The 19226-nt window shown below is 44.5% G+C and overlaps 1 protein-coding gene across 1 annotated transcript in view; it reads right to left on the bottom strand.

Moving 5' to 3' along the window:
• The window catches only part of LOC144769234 (C-type lectin mannose-binding isoform-like), a 197907-nt gene that overhangs the window by 7161 nt on the left and 171520 nt on the right, over positions 1-19226 (bottom strand). The window contains exon 6 of the mRNA XM_078653276.1: positions 10452-10527. Within this exon, the coding sequence (XP_078509402.1) occupies positions 10452-10527 (76 nt within the window). The remainder of the gene's footprint in view (positions 1-10451; positions 10528-19226) is intronic.

Genomic DNA, 19226 nt, shown 5'->3' with positions numbered 1-19226 from the left:
GACAGAATCGTGAGTTAACCTCTGACAACTTTATGACTTGTATCTTGCTTTGGCTAAATCCAGTGGGCTTCGATCCATTCAAAAATTTGACATCATCTGGGGGAGATTTAGTTGGGATCCCTATGTGAATACAAACCTGTAGAAGGTAACCTAATCTGTTCCAGCTTTAGGCTCAGGGATGAGCTCATCTTTCTGACCCCGAGTGGGATGGGTATGCTCAGACGTGAGTCCCATGCTCTTCACACCACTGGAGTCAAGCTATCCTGGCTGAAGACGGCTGATAGCCAGAAACCGGTCCTAGGATGCATGATTCCGGTCCAGGAAAGACATGGCTTGGCAGTTTGGGCTGGACTGTTCCCATGAGGCACAGGGTCAAGGCTGATTTGCATATGGTCATGTCTGAACTGGGGTGGTGTGGAGTGCAAACAAACGATGGATTTAGGCCCAGATCTCTGTACTGGGGTGAATGTATGACATTGTTCTGCATTCAGTCCATCAATTGTTGTTTTTGCATTTGTCACCCCGAGTGGGATGGGTATGCTCAGACGTGAGTCCCATGCTCTTCACACCACTGGAGTCAAGCTATCCTGGCTGAAGACGGCTGATAGCCAGAAACCGGTCCTAGGATGCTTGATTCCGGTCCAGGAAAGACATGGCTTGGCAGTTCGGGCTGGACTGTTCCCATGAGGCACAGGGTCAAGGCTGATTTGCATATGGTCATGTCTGAACTGGGGTGGTGTGGAGTCCAAAAAAACGATGTATTTAGGCCCAGATCTCTGTACTGGGGTGAATGTATGACATTGTTCTGCATTCAGTCCATCAATTGTTGTTTTTGCATTTGTCACCCCGAGTGGGATGGGTATGCTCAGACGTGAGTCCCATGCTCTTCACACCACTGGAGTCAAGCTATCCTGGCTGAAGACGGCTGATAGCCAGAAACCGGTCCTAGGATGCTTGATTCCGGTCCAGGAAAGACATGGCTTGGCAGTTCGGGCTGGACTGTTCCCATGAGGCACAGGGTCAAGGCTGATTTGCATATGGTCATGTCTGAACTGGGGTGGTGTGGAGTGCAAAAAAACGATGGATTTAGGCCCAGATCTCTGTACTGGGGTGAATGTATGACATTGTTCTGCATTCAGTCCATCAATTGTTGTTTTTGCATTTGCCACCCCGAGTGGGATGGGTAAGCTCAGACGTGAGTCCCATGCTCTTCACACCACTGGAGTCAAGCTATCCTGGCTGAAGACGGCTGATAGCCAGAAACCGGTCCTAGGATGCTTGATTCCGGTCCAGGAAAGACATGGCTTGGCAGTTCGGGCTGCACTGTTCCCATGAGGCACAGGGTCAAGTCTGATTTGCAAATGGTCATGTCTGAACTGGGGTGGTGTGGAGTGCAAAAAAACGATGGATTTAGGCCCAAATCTCTGTACTGGGGTGAATGTATGACATTGTTCTGCATTCAGTCCATCAATTGTTGTTTTTGCATTTGTCACCCTGAGTGGGATGGGTATGCTCAGACGTAAGTCCCATGCTCTTCACACCACTGGAGTCAAGCTATCCTGGCTGAAGACGGCTGATAGCCAGAAACCGGTCCTAGGATGCTTGATTCCGGTCCAGGAAAGATATGGCTTGGCAGTTCGGGGTGGACTGTTCCCATGAGGCACAGGGTCAAGGCTAATTTGCATATGGTCATGTCTGAACTGGGGTGGTGTGGAGTGCAAAAAAAGGATGGATTTAGGCCCAGATCTCTGTACTGGGGTGAATGTATGATATTGTTCTGCATTCAGTCCATCAATTGTTGTTTTTGCATTTGTCACCCCGAGTGGGATGGGTATGCTCAGACGTGAGTCCCATGCTCTTCACACCACTGTAGTCAAGCTATCCTGGCTGAAGACGGCTGATAGCCAGAAACCGGTCCTAGGATGCTTGATTCCGGTCCAGGAAAGACATGGCTTGGCAGTTCGGGCTGGACTGTTCCCATGAGGCACAGGGTCAAGGCTGATTTGCACATGGTCATGTCTAAACTGGGGTGGTGTGGAGTGCAAAAAAACAATGGATTTAGGCCCAGATCTCTGTACTGGGGTGAATGTATGACATTGTTCTGCATTCAGTCCATCAATTGTTCTTTTTGCATTTGTCACACCGGGTGGGATGGGTATGCTCAGACGTGAGTCCCATGCTCTTCACACCACTGGAGTCAAGCTATCCTGGCTGAAGACGGCTGATAGCCAGAAACCGGTCCTAGGATGCTTGATTCCGGTCCAGGAAAGACATGGCTTGGCAGTTCGGGCTGGACTGTTCCCATGAGGCACAGGGTCAAGGCTGATTTGCATATGGTTATGTCTGAACTGGGGTGGTGTGGAGTCCAAAAAAACGATGTATTTAGGCCCAGATCTCTGTACTGGGGTGAATGTATGACATTGTTCTGCATTCAGTCCATCAATTGTTGTTTTTGCATTTGTCACCCCGAGTGGGATGGGTATGCTCAGACGTGAGTCCCATGCTCTTCACACCACTGGAGTCAAGTTATCCTGGCTGAAGACGGCTGATAGCCAGAAACCGGTCCTAGGATGCTTGATTCCGGTCTAGGAAAGACATGGCTTGGCAGTTCGGGCTGGACTGTTCCCATGAGGCACAGGGTCAAGGCTGATTTGCATATGGTCATGTCTGAACTGGGGTGGTGTGGAGTGCAAAAAAACGATGGATTTAGGCCCAGATCTCTGTACTGGGGTGAATGTATGACATTGTTCTGCATTCAGTCCATCAATTGTTGTTTTTGCTTTTGCCACCCCGAGTGGGATGGGTAAGCTCAGACGTGAGTCCCATGCTCTTCACACCACTGGAGTCAAGCTATCCTGGCTGAAGACGGCTGATAGCCAGAAACCGGTCCTAGGATGCTTGATTCCGGTCCAGGAAAGACATGGCTTGGCAGTTCGGGCTGCACTGTTCCCATGAGGCACAGGGTCAGGTCTGATTTGCAAATGGTCATGTCTGAACTGGGGTGGTGTGGAGTGCAAAAAAACGATGGATTTAGGCCCAAATCTCTGTACTGGGGTGAATGTATGACATTGTTCTGCATTCAGTCCATCAATTATTGTTTTTGCATTTGTCACCCTGAGTGGGATGGGTATGCTCAGATGTGAGTCCCATGCTCTTCACACCACTGGAGTCAAGCTATCCTGGCTGAAGACGGCTGATAGCCAGAAACCGGTCCTAGGATGCTTGATTCCGGTCCAGGAAAGATATGGCTTGGCAGTTCGGGGTGGACTGTTCCCATGAGGCACAGGGTCAAGGCTAATTTGCATATGGTCATGTCTGAACTGGGGTGGTGTTGAGTGCAAAAAAACGATGGATTTAGGCCCAGATCTCTGTACTGGGGTGAATGTATGATATTGTTCTGCATTCAGTCCATCAATTGTTGTTTTTGCATTTGTCACCCCGAGTGGGATGGGTATGCTCAGACGTGAGTCCCATGCTCTTCACATCACTGGAGTCAAGCTATTCTGGCTGAAGACGGCTGATAGCCAGAAACCGGTCCTAGGATGCTTGATTCCGGTCCAGGAAAGACATGGCTTGGCAGTTCGGGCTGGACTGTTCCCATGAGGCACAGGGTCAAGGCTGATTTGCACATGGTCATGTCTAAACTGGGGTGGTGTGGAGTGCAAAAAGCAATGGATTTAGGCCCAGATCTCTGTACTGGGGTGAATGTATGACATTGTTCTGCATTCAGTCCATCAATTGTTCTTTTTGCATTTGTCACACCGGGTGGGATGGGTATGCTCAGACGTGAGTCCCATGCTCTTCACACCACTGGAGTCAAACTATCCTGGCTGAAGACGGCTGATAGCCAGAAACCGGTCCTAGGATGCTTGATTCCGGTCCAGGAAAGACATGGCTTGGCAGTTCGGGCTGGACTGTTCCCATGAGGCACAGGGTCAAGGCTGATTTGCATATGGTCATGTCTGAACTGGGGTGGTGTGGAGTGCAAAAAAACGATGGATTTAGGCCCAGATCTCTGTACTGGGGTGAATGTATGACATTGTTCTGCATTCAGTCCATCAATTGTTATTTTTGCATTTGTCACCCGGAGTGGGATGGGTATGCTCAGACGTGAGTCCCATGCTCTTCACACCAATGGAGTCAAGCTATCCTGGCTGAAGACGGCTGATAGCCAGAAACCGGTCCTAGGATGCTTGATTCCGGTCCAGGAAAGACATGGCTTGGCAGTTCGGGCTGGACTGTTCCCATGAGGCACAGGGTCAAGGCTTATTTGCAAATGGTCATGTCTGAACTGGGGTGGTGTGGAGTGCAAACAAACGATGGATTTAGGCCCAGATCTCTGTACTGGAGTGAATGTATGACATTGTTCTGCATTCAGTCCATCAATTGTTGTTTTTGCATTTGTCACCCCGAGTGGGATGGGTATGCTCAGACGTGAGTCCCATGCTCTTCACACCACTGGAGTCAAGCTATCCTGGCTGAAGACGGCTGATAGCCAGAAACCGGTCCTAGGATGCTTGATTCCGGTCCAGGAAAGATATGGCTTGGCAGTTCGGGCTGGACTGTTCCCATGAGGCACAGGGTCAAGGCTGATTTGCATATGGTCATGTCTGAACTGGGGTGGTGTGGAGTGCAAAAAAACGATGGATTTAGGCCCAGATCTCTGTACTGGGGTGAATGTATGACATTGTTCTGCATTCAGTCCATCAATTGTTGTTTTTGCATTTGTCACCCTGAGTGGGATGGGTATGCTCAGATGTGAGTCCCATGCTCTTCACACCACTGGAGTCAAGCTATCCTGGCTGAAGATGGCTGATAGCCAGAAACCGGTCCTAGGATGCTTGATTCCGGTCCAGGAAAGATATGGCTTGGCAGTTCGGGGTGGACTGTTCCCATGAGGCACAGGGTCAAGGCTAATTTGCATATGGTCATGTCTGAACTGGGGTGGTGTGGAGTGCAAAAAAACGATGGATTTAGGCCCAGATCTCTGTACTGGGGTGAATGTATGATATTGTTCTGCATTCAGTCCATCAATTGTTGTTTTTGCATTTGTCACCCCGAGTGGGATGGGTATGCTCAGACGTGAGTCCCATGCTCTTCACATCACTGGAGTCAAGCTATTCTGGCTGAAGACGGCTGATAGCCAGAAACCGGTCCTAGGATGCTTGATTCCGGTCCAGGAAAGACATGGCTTGGCAGTTCGGGCTGGACTGTTCCCATGAGGCACAGGGTCAAGGCTGATTTGCACATGGTCATGTCTAAACTGGGGTGGTGTGGAGTGCAAAAAGCAATGGATTTAGGCCCAGATCTCTGTACTGGGGTGAATGTATGACATTGTTCTGCATTCAGTCCATCAATTGTTCTTTTTGCATTTGTCACACCGGGTGGGATGGGTATGCTCAGACGTGAGTCCCATGCTCTTCACACCACTGGAGTCAAACTATCCTGGCTGAAGACGGCTGATAGCCAGAAACCGGTCCTAGGATGCTTGATTCCGGTCCAGGAAAGACATGGCTTGGCAGTTCGGGCTGGACTGTTCCCATGAGGCACAGGGTCAAGGCTGATTTGCATATGGTCATGTCTGAACTGGGGTGGTGTGGAGTGCAAAAAAAACGATGGATTTAGGCCCAGATCTCTGTACTGGGGTGAATGTATGACATTGTTCTGCATTCAGTCCATCAATTGTTATTTTTGCATTTGTCACCCGGAGTGGGATGGGTATGCTCAGACGTGAGTCCCATGCTCTTCACACCAATGGAGTCAAGCTATCCTGGCTGAAGACGGCTGATAGCCAGAAACCGGTCCTAGGATGCTTGATTCCGGTCCAGGAAAGACATGGCTTGGCAGTTCGGGCTGGACTGTTCCCATGAGGCACAGGGTCAAGGCTTATTTGCAAATGGTCATGTCTGAACTGGGGTGGTGTGGAGTGCAAACAAACGATGGATTTAGGCCCAGATCTCTGTACTGGAGTGAATGTATGACATTGTTCTGCATTCAGTCCATCAATTGTTGTTTTTGCATTTGTCACCCCGAGTGGGATGGGTATGCTCAGACGTGAGTCCCATGCTCTTCACACCACTGGAGTCAAGCTATCCTGGCTGAAGACGGCTGATAGCCAGAAACCGGTCCTAGGATGCTTGATTCCGGTCCAGGAAAGATATGGCTTGGCAGTTCGGGCTGGACTGTTCCCATGAGGCACAGGGTCAAGGCTGATTTGCATATGGTCATGTCTGAACTGGGGTGGTGTGGAGTGCAAAAAAACGATGGATTTGGGCCCAGATCTCTGTACTGGGGTGAATGTATGACATTGTTCTGCATTCAGTCCATCAATTGTTGTTTTTGCATTTGTCACCCCGAGTGGGATGGGTATGCTCAGACGTGAGTCCCATGCTCTTCACACCACTGGAGTCAAGCTATCCTGGCTGAAGACGGCTGATAGCCAGAAACCGGTCCTAGGATGCTTGATTCCGGTCCAGGAAATACATGGCTTGGCAGTTCGGGCTGGACTGTTCCCATGAGGCACAGGGTCAAGGCTGATTTGCATATGGTCATGTCTGAACTGGGGTGGTGTGGAGTGCAAAAAAATGATGGATTTAGGCCCAGATCTCTGTACTGGGGTGAATGTATGACATTGTTCTGTATTCAGTCCATCAATTGTTGTTTTTGCATTTGTCACCCCGAGTGGGATGGGTATGCTCAGACGTGAGTCCCATGCTCTTCACACCACTGGAGTCAAGCTATCCTGGCTGAAGACGGCTGATAGCCAGAAACTGGTCCTAGGATGCTTGATTCCGGTCCAGGAAAGACATGGCTTGGCAGTTCGGGCTGGACTGTTCCCATGAGGCACAGGGTCAAGGCTGATTTGCATATGGTCATGTCTGAACTGGGGTGGTGTGGAGTGCAAAAAAACGATGGATTTAGGCCCAGATCTTTGTACTGGGGTGAATGTATGACATTGTTCTGCATTCAGTCCATCAATTGTTGTTTTTGCATTTGTCACCCCGAGTGGGATGGGTATGCTCAGACGTGAGTCCCATGCTCTTCACATCACTGGAGTCAAGCTATTCTGGCTGAAGACGGCTGATAGCCAGAAACCGGTCCTAGGATGCTTGATTCCGGTCCAGGAAAGACATGGCTTGGCAGTTCGGGCTGGACTGTTCCCATGAGGCACAGGGTCAAGGCTGATTTGCACATGGTCATGTCTAAACTGGGGTGGTGTGGAGTGCAAAAAGCAATGGATTTAGGCCCAGATCTCTGTACTGGGGTGAATGTATGACATTGTTCTGCATTCAGTCCATCAATTGTTCTTTTTGCATTTGTCACACCGGGTGGGATGGGTATGCTCAGACGTGAGTCCCATGCTCTTCACACCACTGGAGTCAAACTATCCTGGCTGAAGACGGCTGATAGCCAGAAACCGGTCCTAGGATGCTTGATTCCGGTCCAGGAAAGACATGGCTTGGCAGTTCGGGCTGGACTGTTCCCATGAGGCACAGGGTCAAGGCTGATTTGCATATGGTCATGTCTGAACTGGGGTGGTGTGGAGTGCAAAAAAACGATGGATTTAGGCCCAGATCTCTGTACTGGGGTGAATGTATGACATTGTTCTGCATTCAGTCCATCAATTGTTATTTTTGCATTTGTCACCCGGAGTGGGATGGGTATGCTCAGACGTGAGTCCCATGCTCTTCACACCAATGGAGTCAAGCTATCCTGGCTGAAGACGGCTGATAGCCAGAAACCGGTCCTAGGATGCTTGATTCCGGTCCAGGAAAGACATGGCTTGGCAGTTCGGGCTGGACTGTTCCCATGAGGCACAGGGTCAAGGCTTATTTGCAAATGGTCATGTCTGAACTGGGGTGGTGTGGAGTGCAAACAAACGATGGATTTAGGCCCAGATCTCTGTACTGGAGTGAATGTATGACATTGTTCTGCATTCAGTCCATCAATTGTTGTTTTTGCATTTGTCACCCCGAGTGGGATGGGTATGCTCAGACGTGAGTCCCATGCTCTTCACACCACTGGAGTCAAGCTATCCTGGCTGAAGACGGCTGATAGCCAGAAACCGGTCCTAGGATGCTTGATTCCGGTCCAGGAAAGATATGGCTTGGCAGTTCGGGCTGGACTGTTCCCATGAGGCACAGGGTCAAGGCTGATTTGCATATGGTCATGTCTGAACTGGGGTGGTGTGGAGTGCAAAAAAACGATGGATTTGGGCCCAGATCTCTGTACTGGGGTGAATGTATGACATTGTTCTGCATTCAGTCCATCAATTGTTGTTTTTGCATTTGTCACCCCGAGTGGGATGGGTATGCTCAGACGTGAGTCCCATGCTCTTCACACCACTGGAGTCAAGCTATCCTGGCTGAAGACGGCTGATAGCCAGAAACCGGTCCTAGGATGCTTGATTCCGGTCCAGGAAATACATGGCTTGGCAGTTCGGGCTGGACTGTTCCCATGAGGCACAGGGTCAAGGCTGATTTGCATATGGTCATGTCTGAACTGGGGTGGTGTGGAGTGCAAAAAAATGATGGATTTAGGCCCAGATCTCTGTACTGGGGTGAATGTATGACATTGTTCTGTATTCAGTCCATCAATTGTTGTTTTTGCATTTGTCACCCCGAGTGGGATGGGTATGCTCAGACGTGAGTCCCATGCTCTTCACACCACTGGAGTCAAGCTATCCTGGCTGAAGACGGCTGATAGCCAGAAACTGGTCCTAGGATGCTTGATTCCGGTCCAGGAAAGACATGGCTTGGCAGTTCGGGCTGGACTGTTCCCATGAGGCACAGGGTCAAGGCTGATTTGCATATGGTCATGTCTGAACTGGGGTGGTGTGGAGTGCAAAAAAACGATGGATTTAGGCCCAGATCTTTGTACTGGGGTGAATGTATGACATTGTTCTGCATTCAGTCCATCAATTGTTGTTTTTGCATTTGTCACCCCGAGTGGGATGGGTATGCTCAGACGTGAGTCCCATGCTCTTCACACCACTGGAGTCAAGCTATCCTGGCTGAAGACGGCTGATAGCCAGAAACCGGTCCTAGGATGCTTGATTCCGGTCCAGGAAAGACATGGCTTGGCAGTTCGGGCTGGACTGTTCCCATGAGGCACAGGGTCAAGGCTGATTTGCATATGGTCATGTCTGAACTGGGGTGGTGTGGAGTGCAAAAAAAACGATGGATTTAGGCCCAGATCTCTGTACTGGGGTGAATGTATGACATTGTTCTGCATTCAGTCCATCAATTGTTGTTTTTGCATTTGTCACCCCGAGTGGGATGGGTATGCTCAGACGTGAGTCCAATGCTCTTCACACCCCTGGAGTCAAGCTATCCTGGCTGAAGACGGCTGATAGCCAGAAACCGGTCCTAGGATGCTTGATTCCGGTCCAGGAAAGACATGGCTTGGCAGTTCGGGCTGGACTGTTCCCATGAGGCACTGGGTCAAGGCTGATTTGCATATGGTCATGTCTGAACTGGGGTCGTGTGGAGTGCAAAAAAACTATGGATTTAGGCCCAGATCTCTGTACTTGGGTGAATCTATGACATTGTTCTGCATTCAGTCCATCATTTGTTGTTTTTGCATCTTTCTGATTTTAGCATAATCTTTGGGAAAGGGGTCATTTAACATGTCGTAGGCTTTAAACATGTTTCCCATGTTCTTCACAATGTTTGTATTTATCTTACTTTGCATCCATATATTTGAGATATACTTAACGGATGGACTTCAACACCTCAGTTTTAATATGCTTAGTACAGTGATTCAGATTGATTTCTTTTTCTTTTTGTATGCCCATTTATGACTAACTAAATAAATAAAAAGAAAGTGCTTCCTCCTCCACAAGCAACTGCACCATATTCACCATTACTGATCAACTCCACAAGCATATCAGTGTTTTTATTGGATTACAAACCCCAAACCTTTTAAGGTAAAGCACATACCCTAACCTTGAATGAATGAACAAGGATTTACAAAAGCGCAACAGATGCTTCAAGCAGTGTCCCCGCGCTATGAATAGAAAGAGAGAAATCTGCCTGAACAAAGAGCTAAGTCTTGAGTTTTTCATAAATAAAAGTTCTGATGCTTCTACACAAAACTCAAGGTGAAGTCTATTCTAGGAATTGGATGCCAAAAAGGAAAAAGAGCCACTGGTTTTCCTAGATTTCCCAATTCTTGGAACAAAGGTAGCTGAGAAGAGCATGGCTCCCTTGTAGGAGAGTAGTAATTAACTCTGGCTTTTAGATATTGAGGACTACCATGATATAGAGCTGTATGTGTCAAGGCCATTGCCTTTGAAAAAAAAAACAGCAAACCTTGCACTGCAATGTAAGACACATGATATAGTAAGGGATTAGTATTGCAATGGAGAATGTTTCAATGTAATGAGAATCTTATGCATTATATGATTTTGCATTTTTTCCATTAAAATGTAGATAATAGGAAAGCCTTACCGATTGGCCAGGTAATATTTGCAGATAAATGGGTATGCATAAGGAGTCAGAGGATAATCATTCCAGGTCACGTGTCCTATTTGAATGGAAAAGAATGTTATTGATATTGGAACCAAAAACATGAAAAGGTCTGCTTTGATACTTGCATTGTTTAAATAAATGAATATTCTCATATATATTTATAAAAAAGTGTTATTTTATTTAATTTCTTTACCTTTCCGTGTTTCTTTTTAATTAAATTCCATTTGTTTTCTATTTACCTTGCTAATTTTATTTTACACATATATATATATATATATACACATACACACTCACGCACACACACACACCCACACACACACACACACACACATATATATAAATTATAGTTATAATTAGAACCTAGTTTCCATAGGAAAATAATTTTATGTTTTGCCAATAACTCTGGTGCAGTTTGATGAATCTTCGCATCATTTTCAAAAAGGACGGACCACTCCAGTCAGCTCCTATCTCAAAAGTTTCGGGGTGATTCATCAAGTGGTGGGTGAGAAAAAAGGGGGTCCCAAAACAACTTTTCCCAAAGTTAATTTACATAGGAACTTTAGATAAAGCTACACCCCGAACTGCTGAACGGAATTACACCAAATTTGGCAAATAGGTAGGTCTTGGTTCAGAAATATACCTTTTTTTAGATCATGTAAATCCGTTCAGTAGTTCCTGAGAAATTAGCAAAAAGAAAAATATCAATATCTGTGTATTGAGGAGGAGTTGTGACTCCTCCAGGGCATGAGCTTCACTCTGATTGGCTGCCAACACTCCAAACCTGGAAGTGTTGGCGGCCATCTTGTAACTCGGTAAAATAGAGTCACAAGAAAAAAGGTGAAAAAAGGATAGAAAAACAAGAAAATGGGGCAGGGTTGAAACAACCTGACCCCCTAGGCCTGCTCCCCGGGGCCTAATTAAAGAAATAAAGTAGGGGGTTACGTCCCCGGGGACCACCACTTCCCCGGGGCACTAAATATTGAAATAAGGGGGTCCTTTGCAGACCACCGGGCCCTAGGGAACACCACCTCCCTGGGGCTTTAAACACTTGGGAGGAGACTGCTAGGCTCCGCTCCAGGAACCCTCAACTGCGCTGCTAATATGCAGATCCCCTTGTGCAAAAGCAATCGTACTTTGGTTTTTGGGAACAAAAAAACAAAACAGAGTTTGCAATGTCACCCGGGACATTGCGGGAGCTGGCCCTGGGGGATTGTGGTCCCCAGGACAGTTGAGGGTTCCTGGAGGGGACCCTTGCAGTCTCCTCCCAAGTGTTTAAAGCTCCAGGGAGGTGGTGGTGCCTGGGGCCCGGGGGTCTGCAAAGGACCCCCTTATTTCAATATTTAGTACCCCGGGGAAGTGGTGGTCCCCGGGGAAGTACCCCCCTACTTTATTTCTTTAATTTTTCCGGGGAGCAGGCCTAGGGGGTCAGGTTGTTTCAACCTTGCCCCATTGTCTTGTTTTTTTATCCTTTTTTCACCTTTTTTCTTGTGACTCTGTTTTACCGAGTTACAAGATGGCTGCCAACACTTCCTGGTTTGGAGTGTTGGCAGCCAATCAGAGTGAAGCTCATGCCCTGGAGGAGTCACGACTCCTCCTCAATACACAGATATTGATATTTTTCTTTTTGTTAATTTCTCAGGAACTACTGAACGAATTTACACCATCTAAAAGAAGATATCTTTCTGAACCAAGAGTTACCTTTCTGCCAAATTTGGTATAAATCCATTCAGTAGTTCGGGCTGCAGCCTGTTCCAAAATTTCCTACGGACATTAACGCAGAGAAAACGTGCTTTTGGATCCCTCTTTTTTCTCAGCCCCCGCTTCATGAATCACTCCAAAACTTTCAACTGAGAAACTGAAAGGGCCGACCCATTAGTTTTAGAAATATCTCAAAGATTTGTCAATTGGCGCCAAAGATTTTGGCAAATCAAAAACAAAATTCCAATGGAAACTAGGTTCTAACTATAACTACCTATTGGTGATTGACAGAAGGTAATATACATATATAACATATACATATACATATATATATATATATATATATATATATATATATATATATATATATATATATATATATATATATATATATATATATATATATATATATATATATATATATATTCACTGAAAAAACCATAGGTTATAGACCATATATAGTTAGGAATTAGCATTTACAAAACCTTGAAAATTCACTGAAAAAACCATAGGTTATAGACCATATATAGTTAGGAATTAGCATTTAAAAAACCTTATTTTACTCACACAAAACCATTGAAATTCCATATATAGTTAGTTGCACTAACTATATATCGCGCACCCGCAATCCACTGCTGATCATGTCACATATTACATCATTCATGACATGGTCAGTGACATCACTGATGACATCACTGATGACATCTCAAATGACATCACTGATGACATCACTGATGACAACATCCAGTGACTGTATTTTTCTGTAAAGTTAAAATATGTCTTGAGTGGATGTATAAGTGTCTGGATGAAGGATTTAGTAGGTGCATGACTGACTGTATGAGTGAGTGATTAAATGTGTCTCACTGAATGCATGGGTTAGTGACTAAACTGTCTTAATTTGTGCATCATTATGTCTGTTGTTCTGTAAACTGCTGCATGTGTTGATCATTAGCTATACGAGAGGCTATATGTGTTATTAATTGGTTGCCCAAGTATTTCTATGGGAGATTGAGTTTGTGTGGGGGTGGCTGGAAGGTGTGTGACTCTATGCATAGATGTGTGAGCAGTTTATTCACTAGGTGTATGAGTTCAAGAGTGCATGTGGAAACAGCTACATGGGCAGTTGACTGTGTGCATGAGTGTATTGATGAGTGAATGGATATCTCAATGCTACATGTCATAGTAAGTACATATGTAAAATACAGTACATGTGAGAGTTGGCATATATAAATAACTGTGCATGAGAGCCACTGAATGAGTGAGTGGTTGTATCGATCATTGTGAACTTGTATCAGGGATTGTATAAGAGAGTAAATATGTGTTAGTATATGTTTCAATAAGTAAGGTGTGTTTAACTGTATAGTTGAAGAAATGGAGGTGAGATTGTTTCTTTGCATGACTGACTGGGTGTGTGAGTAACTCCATGGATGAGTGGCAGTGTGTGAGTGTCTGTTTACACTGAGTGTATCTAAGGTTATATTAGAGTCTGAAGAGGTTTATCGTATTAGCACAAGAATGATGTCAAATGAGATGTCATCAGTGATGTCATCAGTGATGTCATTTGAGATGTCATCAGTGATGTCATCAGTGATGTCACTGACCATGTCATGAATGATGTAATATGTGACATGATCAGCAGTGGATTGCGGGTGCGCGATATATAGTTAGTGCAACTAACTATATATGGAATTTCAATGGTTTTGTGTGAGTAAAATAAGGTTTTTTAAATGCTAATTCCTAACTATATATGGTCTATAACCTATGGTTTTTTCAGTGAATTTTCAAGGTTTTGTAAATGCTAATTCCTAACTATATATGGTCTATAACCTATGGTTTTTTCAGTGAATTTCAATGGTTTTTTAATAGCAAATATCATAAGCTATCGAATGTCAAGTACGTGGTAAGTAAAAACATTTTCGTGTTTATGCACACTGATCTGCTTTGAATACTGCCCCCCACCCCTCATTTCTATTAGGAGTACTCTCTCTTTGCAGATAGTGAAGGGTAGTTAACGCAGCCCTTTGCCCCCTTTGTAATACGTCGTGCCTGCTTCTCTCTCCATTTGATTGATTGTTCTCTTTGGTTCATTCTCTATTTACAAACAAGCACAGAGTCACAATACTCTGTTTAGTCTTTGCAGATAGCGAAAAATCGTGTAAAAAAACAAAAGGAATCGAGCAAAATCAGTAGGCCACTAATGGGATCTCTTTTTGACCTCGCTAAAATAGAAACATTAGGAACAACCTGTTGAAAATAGCAATGCGTATGTACATAAGCGGCGTTCATTTGTGTTCACAGTACCCCTTGTTGATTGTTTCAATCGAGCATTGAATTGTTCGAAGTTAATTCTCTTAAGGATCTTCTCTACCTGCAAACGAGGAAGAATAGGAATATTCTCTCTCCCTTTGCAGATAGTGAAGGGTAGGTAACGCAAGCCTTTAACACGTCGTACCTATTTCATTCCTCATTGATTGATTGATTGTCCGAACATTGACTGTTTGGGAATTAGTTCTTTTTGGAGGTATTCCCTGTTTGCAAATAAACGTAGGAAAATCTTTGCAAGTAGTGAAAGGGTACGTAATGCGGACCTTTCTCCCCCGTTGTAATCTGTCATGCCTATCTACTCCCCACTGATTGATGCACCTTTTTCACCCGGACCATTTACTAGAGATACGTCATCTGGCCCGACCAGAGAGCACCCCTAGTGAAAAGGACATATGCAATAATAACGAAGTGATCACTGTATCCTGTTAACAGAAACTTTACCATGAAACAACCTGGAAAGAAAAAAATAGGAAAACGAAAATCAGTAGGCCACTGATGAACATGAACTTTTATTAAACAACAAACAAAGAAACGATAACATAACGTAATGATAAAACCTATTAATGTCCTAGAAACAAGAAAACGTTAAAGTATGCCAGTGGTGAGAGACCAGAAAAACAGTCCGAGAAACCAAATCACCCCTCGCTGTCCCAACTCATGCACTCTGAAAGTTCAAAGTTTTGAGGAGTGCTTGTAACATTGTCTGAAGCCTATTTGCAATTGCTTCATCTTCACTATTCTTAAAGTAAGTGGGGGCTGTTGTGATGCGGTGCCACCCTGAACCGCTTGACGGAGGCCCCCGAGGGACGGTGTCATGTCGCGGACTCGGAGGGGGCGCTTGGCTCCGGCCCCCTCCCCAAGTCGTGTTGCCCTGGTGTGGCCTGAGATCGCCCCCGACATAGGTGGCCGGCTCCCGGGGTCAAGCGGAACTTTTTTCCTTTTGGTGACTCTTCCATTCTTCACCTTGTCCCACAATCCGTTTCACCTAAAGACACGCTGTAGTGGGGCACCCCTTTTCCGTTTCATTTGCCATTCAGCCCGCTTTTGCTACACTGTGCCTCTTCCGCTATTCAGCTGTTTACCGCCCGCTCTTTCGACTACAGCGTCTCGCTCACCATGTACTTGAGTTGCTCCCGCTCTTGCGGTGCAGCGATAGGCGGCTGCCACAGGACTCTCAAAATGGCGGCCATCTCTTCAGATTTGGGCGTGGTCCACTAAAATGGGCCTGCGACACCGTGGAACTCGGACGCTTGTCTGCTAGAGCTTGGGCTCCATTCTCGAAAGCGTCCCCTCATCCTTGAAGATTCTACAAAAGTCTTGGGGGCCCCCGACTCCCGCAGGCTTCTGGTGGGGAGCGCCTAGCATGATTGCTCGTGGAATGGCCACGACGGAGCTACGAAATGGTGGTGCTCTCATGCTAACGCCAGCTTCAGTCTGAAACATCCAGAAACACTGTAGACTACCAATTCGATCAGTTCCGGTAGCGCTCCAACGTGACCCGGTAGAGAAGAACTTGCCCTCCCCTCTTTGACTGATGGTTCTTGTTGCCTGTCCCTTCTGTTGTCATTTAACAGAACTATTTAGCCTGCTGAAAGGGGTTGTGTGCCGTCCGCTGGTTGGTGGAGACATTTTGACTATATTCTGGACCTGCGTTGTCGCGTAATGCGTCATATGACGTGCCGCGTTAGAAAGTTTAATAAATTATTAAACACAATAAACAATCCTTAAAAAATAAAAAAAAATAAAAAATAATCAACAAAACCAACAATCAATTAACAACAGTATTTGAAAAGTCTATCATTCATTTTTTTTTTTTTTGCCCCGCGGGGCCGTTTTAAAGCCTCCACATTAAACCTAGGGGGTCAGGGAGGATCTACTATGCCCCCTTATGGTTATTTGCCCCTTTGTTTTGGCCTCCTCTTGTCTCTCGATCCTACCGAGAGACAAGATGGCGGCCGCTACGGACTTTTTGGAATGTTGACAGACGCCAGAGAACCAATCAGCTTCGCTTCACAAAGCTCCGTTGCGCGAAAAGTACGCGTCCTGGAGCGCTGCCCGGTCCGCTGTTACAGATATATATCTTTTTTTAAACGTTAATTTCTCAAAATCCACTGGAGCACATATATTGAGACCTACAAAAGGCACATCGGGCTACCAGTCCCTACAATTTTGCCAAGTTTCGTGCAAATCTATTCAGCCGTTCGGGCTAAAAGTGAGGCTAACCGCCCTATGGAAAAATCAATGTTAAAAACACGTTTTGGGACCCCCCTTTTTTCTCGGCCCCCCCTTGACGAAACCCCCCCAAATTTTCAGGGGCTGCTCAGAAACAAAATGTGCCATTTTCCTGAAAATTTCAGCCAATTCCGTCCACAAACGCCAAAGTTATTAGACATAGAATTTTCAAAAAACCCATAGGGAAAAAATCCTAACTATATATACCTACTGGCGACCGCCAGTAGGTAATATATATATACATTATGTTTTTTGCACAGAAAAAAACATCTGTTTTAGGGGTGTTATACTTAGCTGGACATTTCACTCATACAAAACCATAGAAATTCCTCAGTTATAGTTAGTTCTGCTAACTATAACTTGCGCCCCGCAATGCACTGCTGATGATGTCACATATTACATAATTCATGACATGGTCAGTGACATCACTGATGACATCATTGATGATATCCCAAATGACATCGCTGATGACATCACTGATGACATCATCCATTGAATGTTGTTTAGTTTGAAATTTAAATATGTAATATATATATATATCAATCTGTATTGAAGATTGAGTGGATATATAATAGTCTGGAGGAGGATTTAGTAGCTGTATGACTGTCTGTGTAGGTGAGTAATTAAAAGTGTCTCACTTACTACATGGATTAGTAACTAAACTATGTGAATGATGTGTGCATCACTGTCTCTGTTGTTGTATAACATGCTGCATTAGTTGGTCACTAACTACATGAGTGTGTATATTAGTTATTGATTAGTTGGGTGAGTATTTGTATGGGACACTGAGTTTGTGTGTGGTGTGTGTAACTCTATGCATAGATGGGTGAATGATTGATTGACTGGTGTATAGGTTTAACAGTGCATGTGGAAACAGTTGTTTGGGTGACTGAGTGTATTTATTTGTGTGTTGATGAGCGAATATATGTTTTAGTTGTACATATTCAACAAAGTAAAAAAATAAAAGGCATTGTATGTGAGAGTTGGTGTATATAAATAAGTATATGTAAGAGTCAGTGATTGTGAGAGTAACTATATAAATGAGTGTATAATTGTAATGGTGATTTTTTAACATATTCACTATGAGTTACTATGTGTTTGAATAAATGAGGTGCTGTGTGTATAATTGTGTAAGTGAGTAAATGTAAGGGTGATTAATTTTTTTCATGAGTGAGCAGGATGACTGCATATCTGACTCTGGCTATACTAGTGTATGATGAGGTGTATCAGATTGTCACGTGGATGATGTTATCAGTGATGTCATTTGAGATGTCATCAGTGATGTCATCAGTGGTATCACTGACCATGTCATGAATGATGTAATATGTGACATCATCAGCAGTGCATTGCGGGCGCGCAAGTTATAGTCAGCAGAACTAACTATAACAAAGGAATTTCTATGGTTTTGTATGAGTGAAATGTCCAGCTAACTATAACACCCCTGAAACTTATGTTTTTTTCTGTGAATTTCTAAGGTTTTTTAAATTCTGATCTCTAACTATAACGTCTCTGAAACCTATGGTTTTTTCAGTAAATTTCAAAGATTTTTTAAATGCTAATTTTTAAGTGTAATAGTAGTTATACCTATTTGTTTGTACTGATTTTCTACAGTTTCTTAACTGTTTATTTATAAACATTTTATTAATTAAATAACATTATATATTTTTCTGAAACTTGCAAAAAAACATTTTTCTTTTAATCAAACTGAAATATTGTTATTTTTTTGTTTAATTTTTTCTTTTAATATATTTATATTATTTTCTTTAAAAAAAAAAGTCACATTTTTTTCTGAGTCATGCACCCAAAGCGTACACATCACAGTCATGAAAGATCCGCATACGGTGTGCGATGGCTGTCTGTTTTTTAGTTACATCATATACATTTAATATTACGTGATGTGCGCACTTGATATGTGACCGGTCCGCAACTCCTGCTCCCACGCATTTGTGACACATGCGCATTACGGTACGCAACACTTGACTCCAGTGGCATGGAGATCACGGGACCCACGTCTGGGAGACTTATTAGTTATGAAGTTTCCTAATTTTCTCATTTACTACAGTCTTCTCAGAAGGAAATACTTGCAGTTTTTTTACTTTGGTTCCATCAAGAAAGCATTAAGACGTGTCACGCATTTTCCATACATTCTGAATGTTAGCACTCTAGTTGCTCAGTAGATCACTGTACTAAAGCTACTGCTCACCAGGGAAGTCTGCTGTTGGTATTCAAAGTGCATGTTTCTGCCTGCATGTTAGAATTTTTTAATGAAATAGAAGAGGATTTGAGAAGTGAAACTGTGCCCTAATTTTTCTTTCTGCAGCATTAATCATAATTTCTATGGCAAAATGAAGCCGCTCATTTTGTTCCTTTGCAAATGAAATGTTTTAAGTGTTACCACTTTATTCCAATCAAGATGGCTTCAGGTGTGCCATACTTTTGTCATAAGACTGTAAGCGCTCTAGTTGTTCTTTAGAACACTCTGGGACATTCTGTCATTGG

The sequence above is a fragment of the Lissotriton helveticus genome, chromosome 1_1 (genome assembly GCF_964261635.1).
Source record: "Lissotriton helveticus chromosome 1_1, aLisHel1.1, whole genome shotgun sequence".
Lineage (NCBI taxonomy): Eukaryota > Metazoa > Chordata > Amphibia > Caudata > Salamandridae > Lissotriton > Lissotriton helveticus.
The sequence above is the reverse complement of the archived record's forward strand: the minus strand, read 5'-3'. Positions and strand labels throughout refer to the sequence as shown.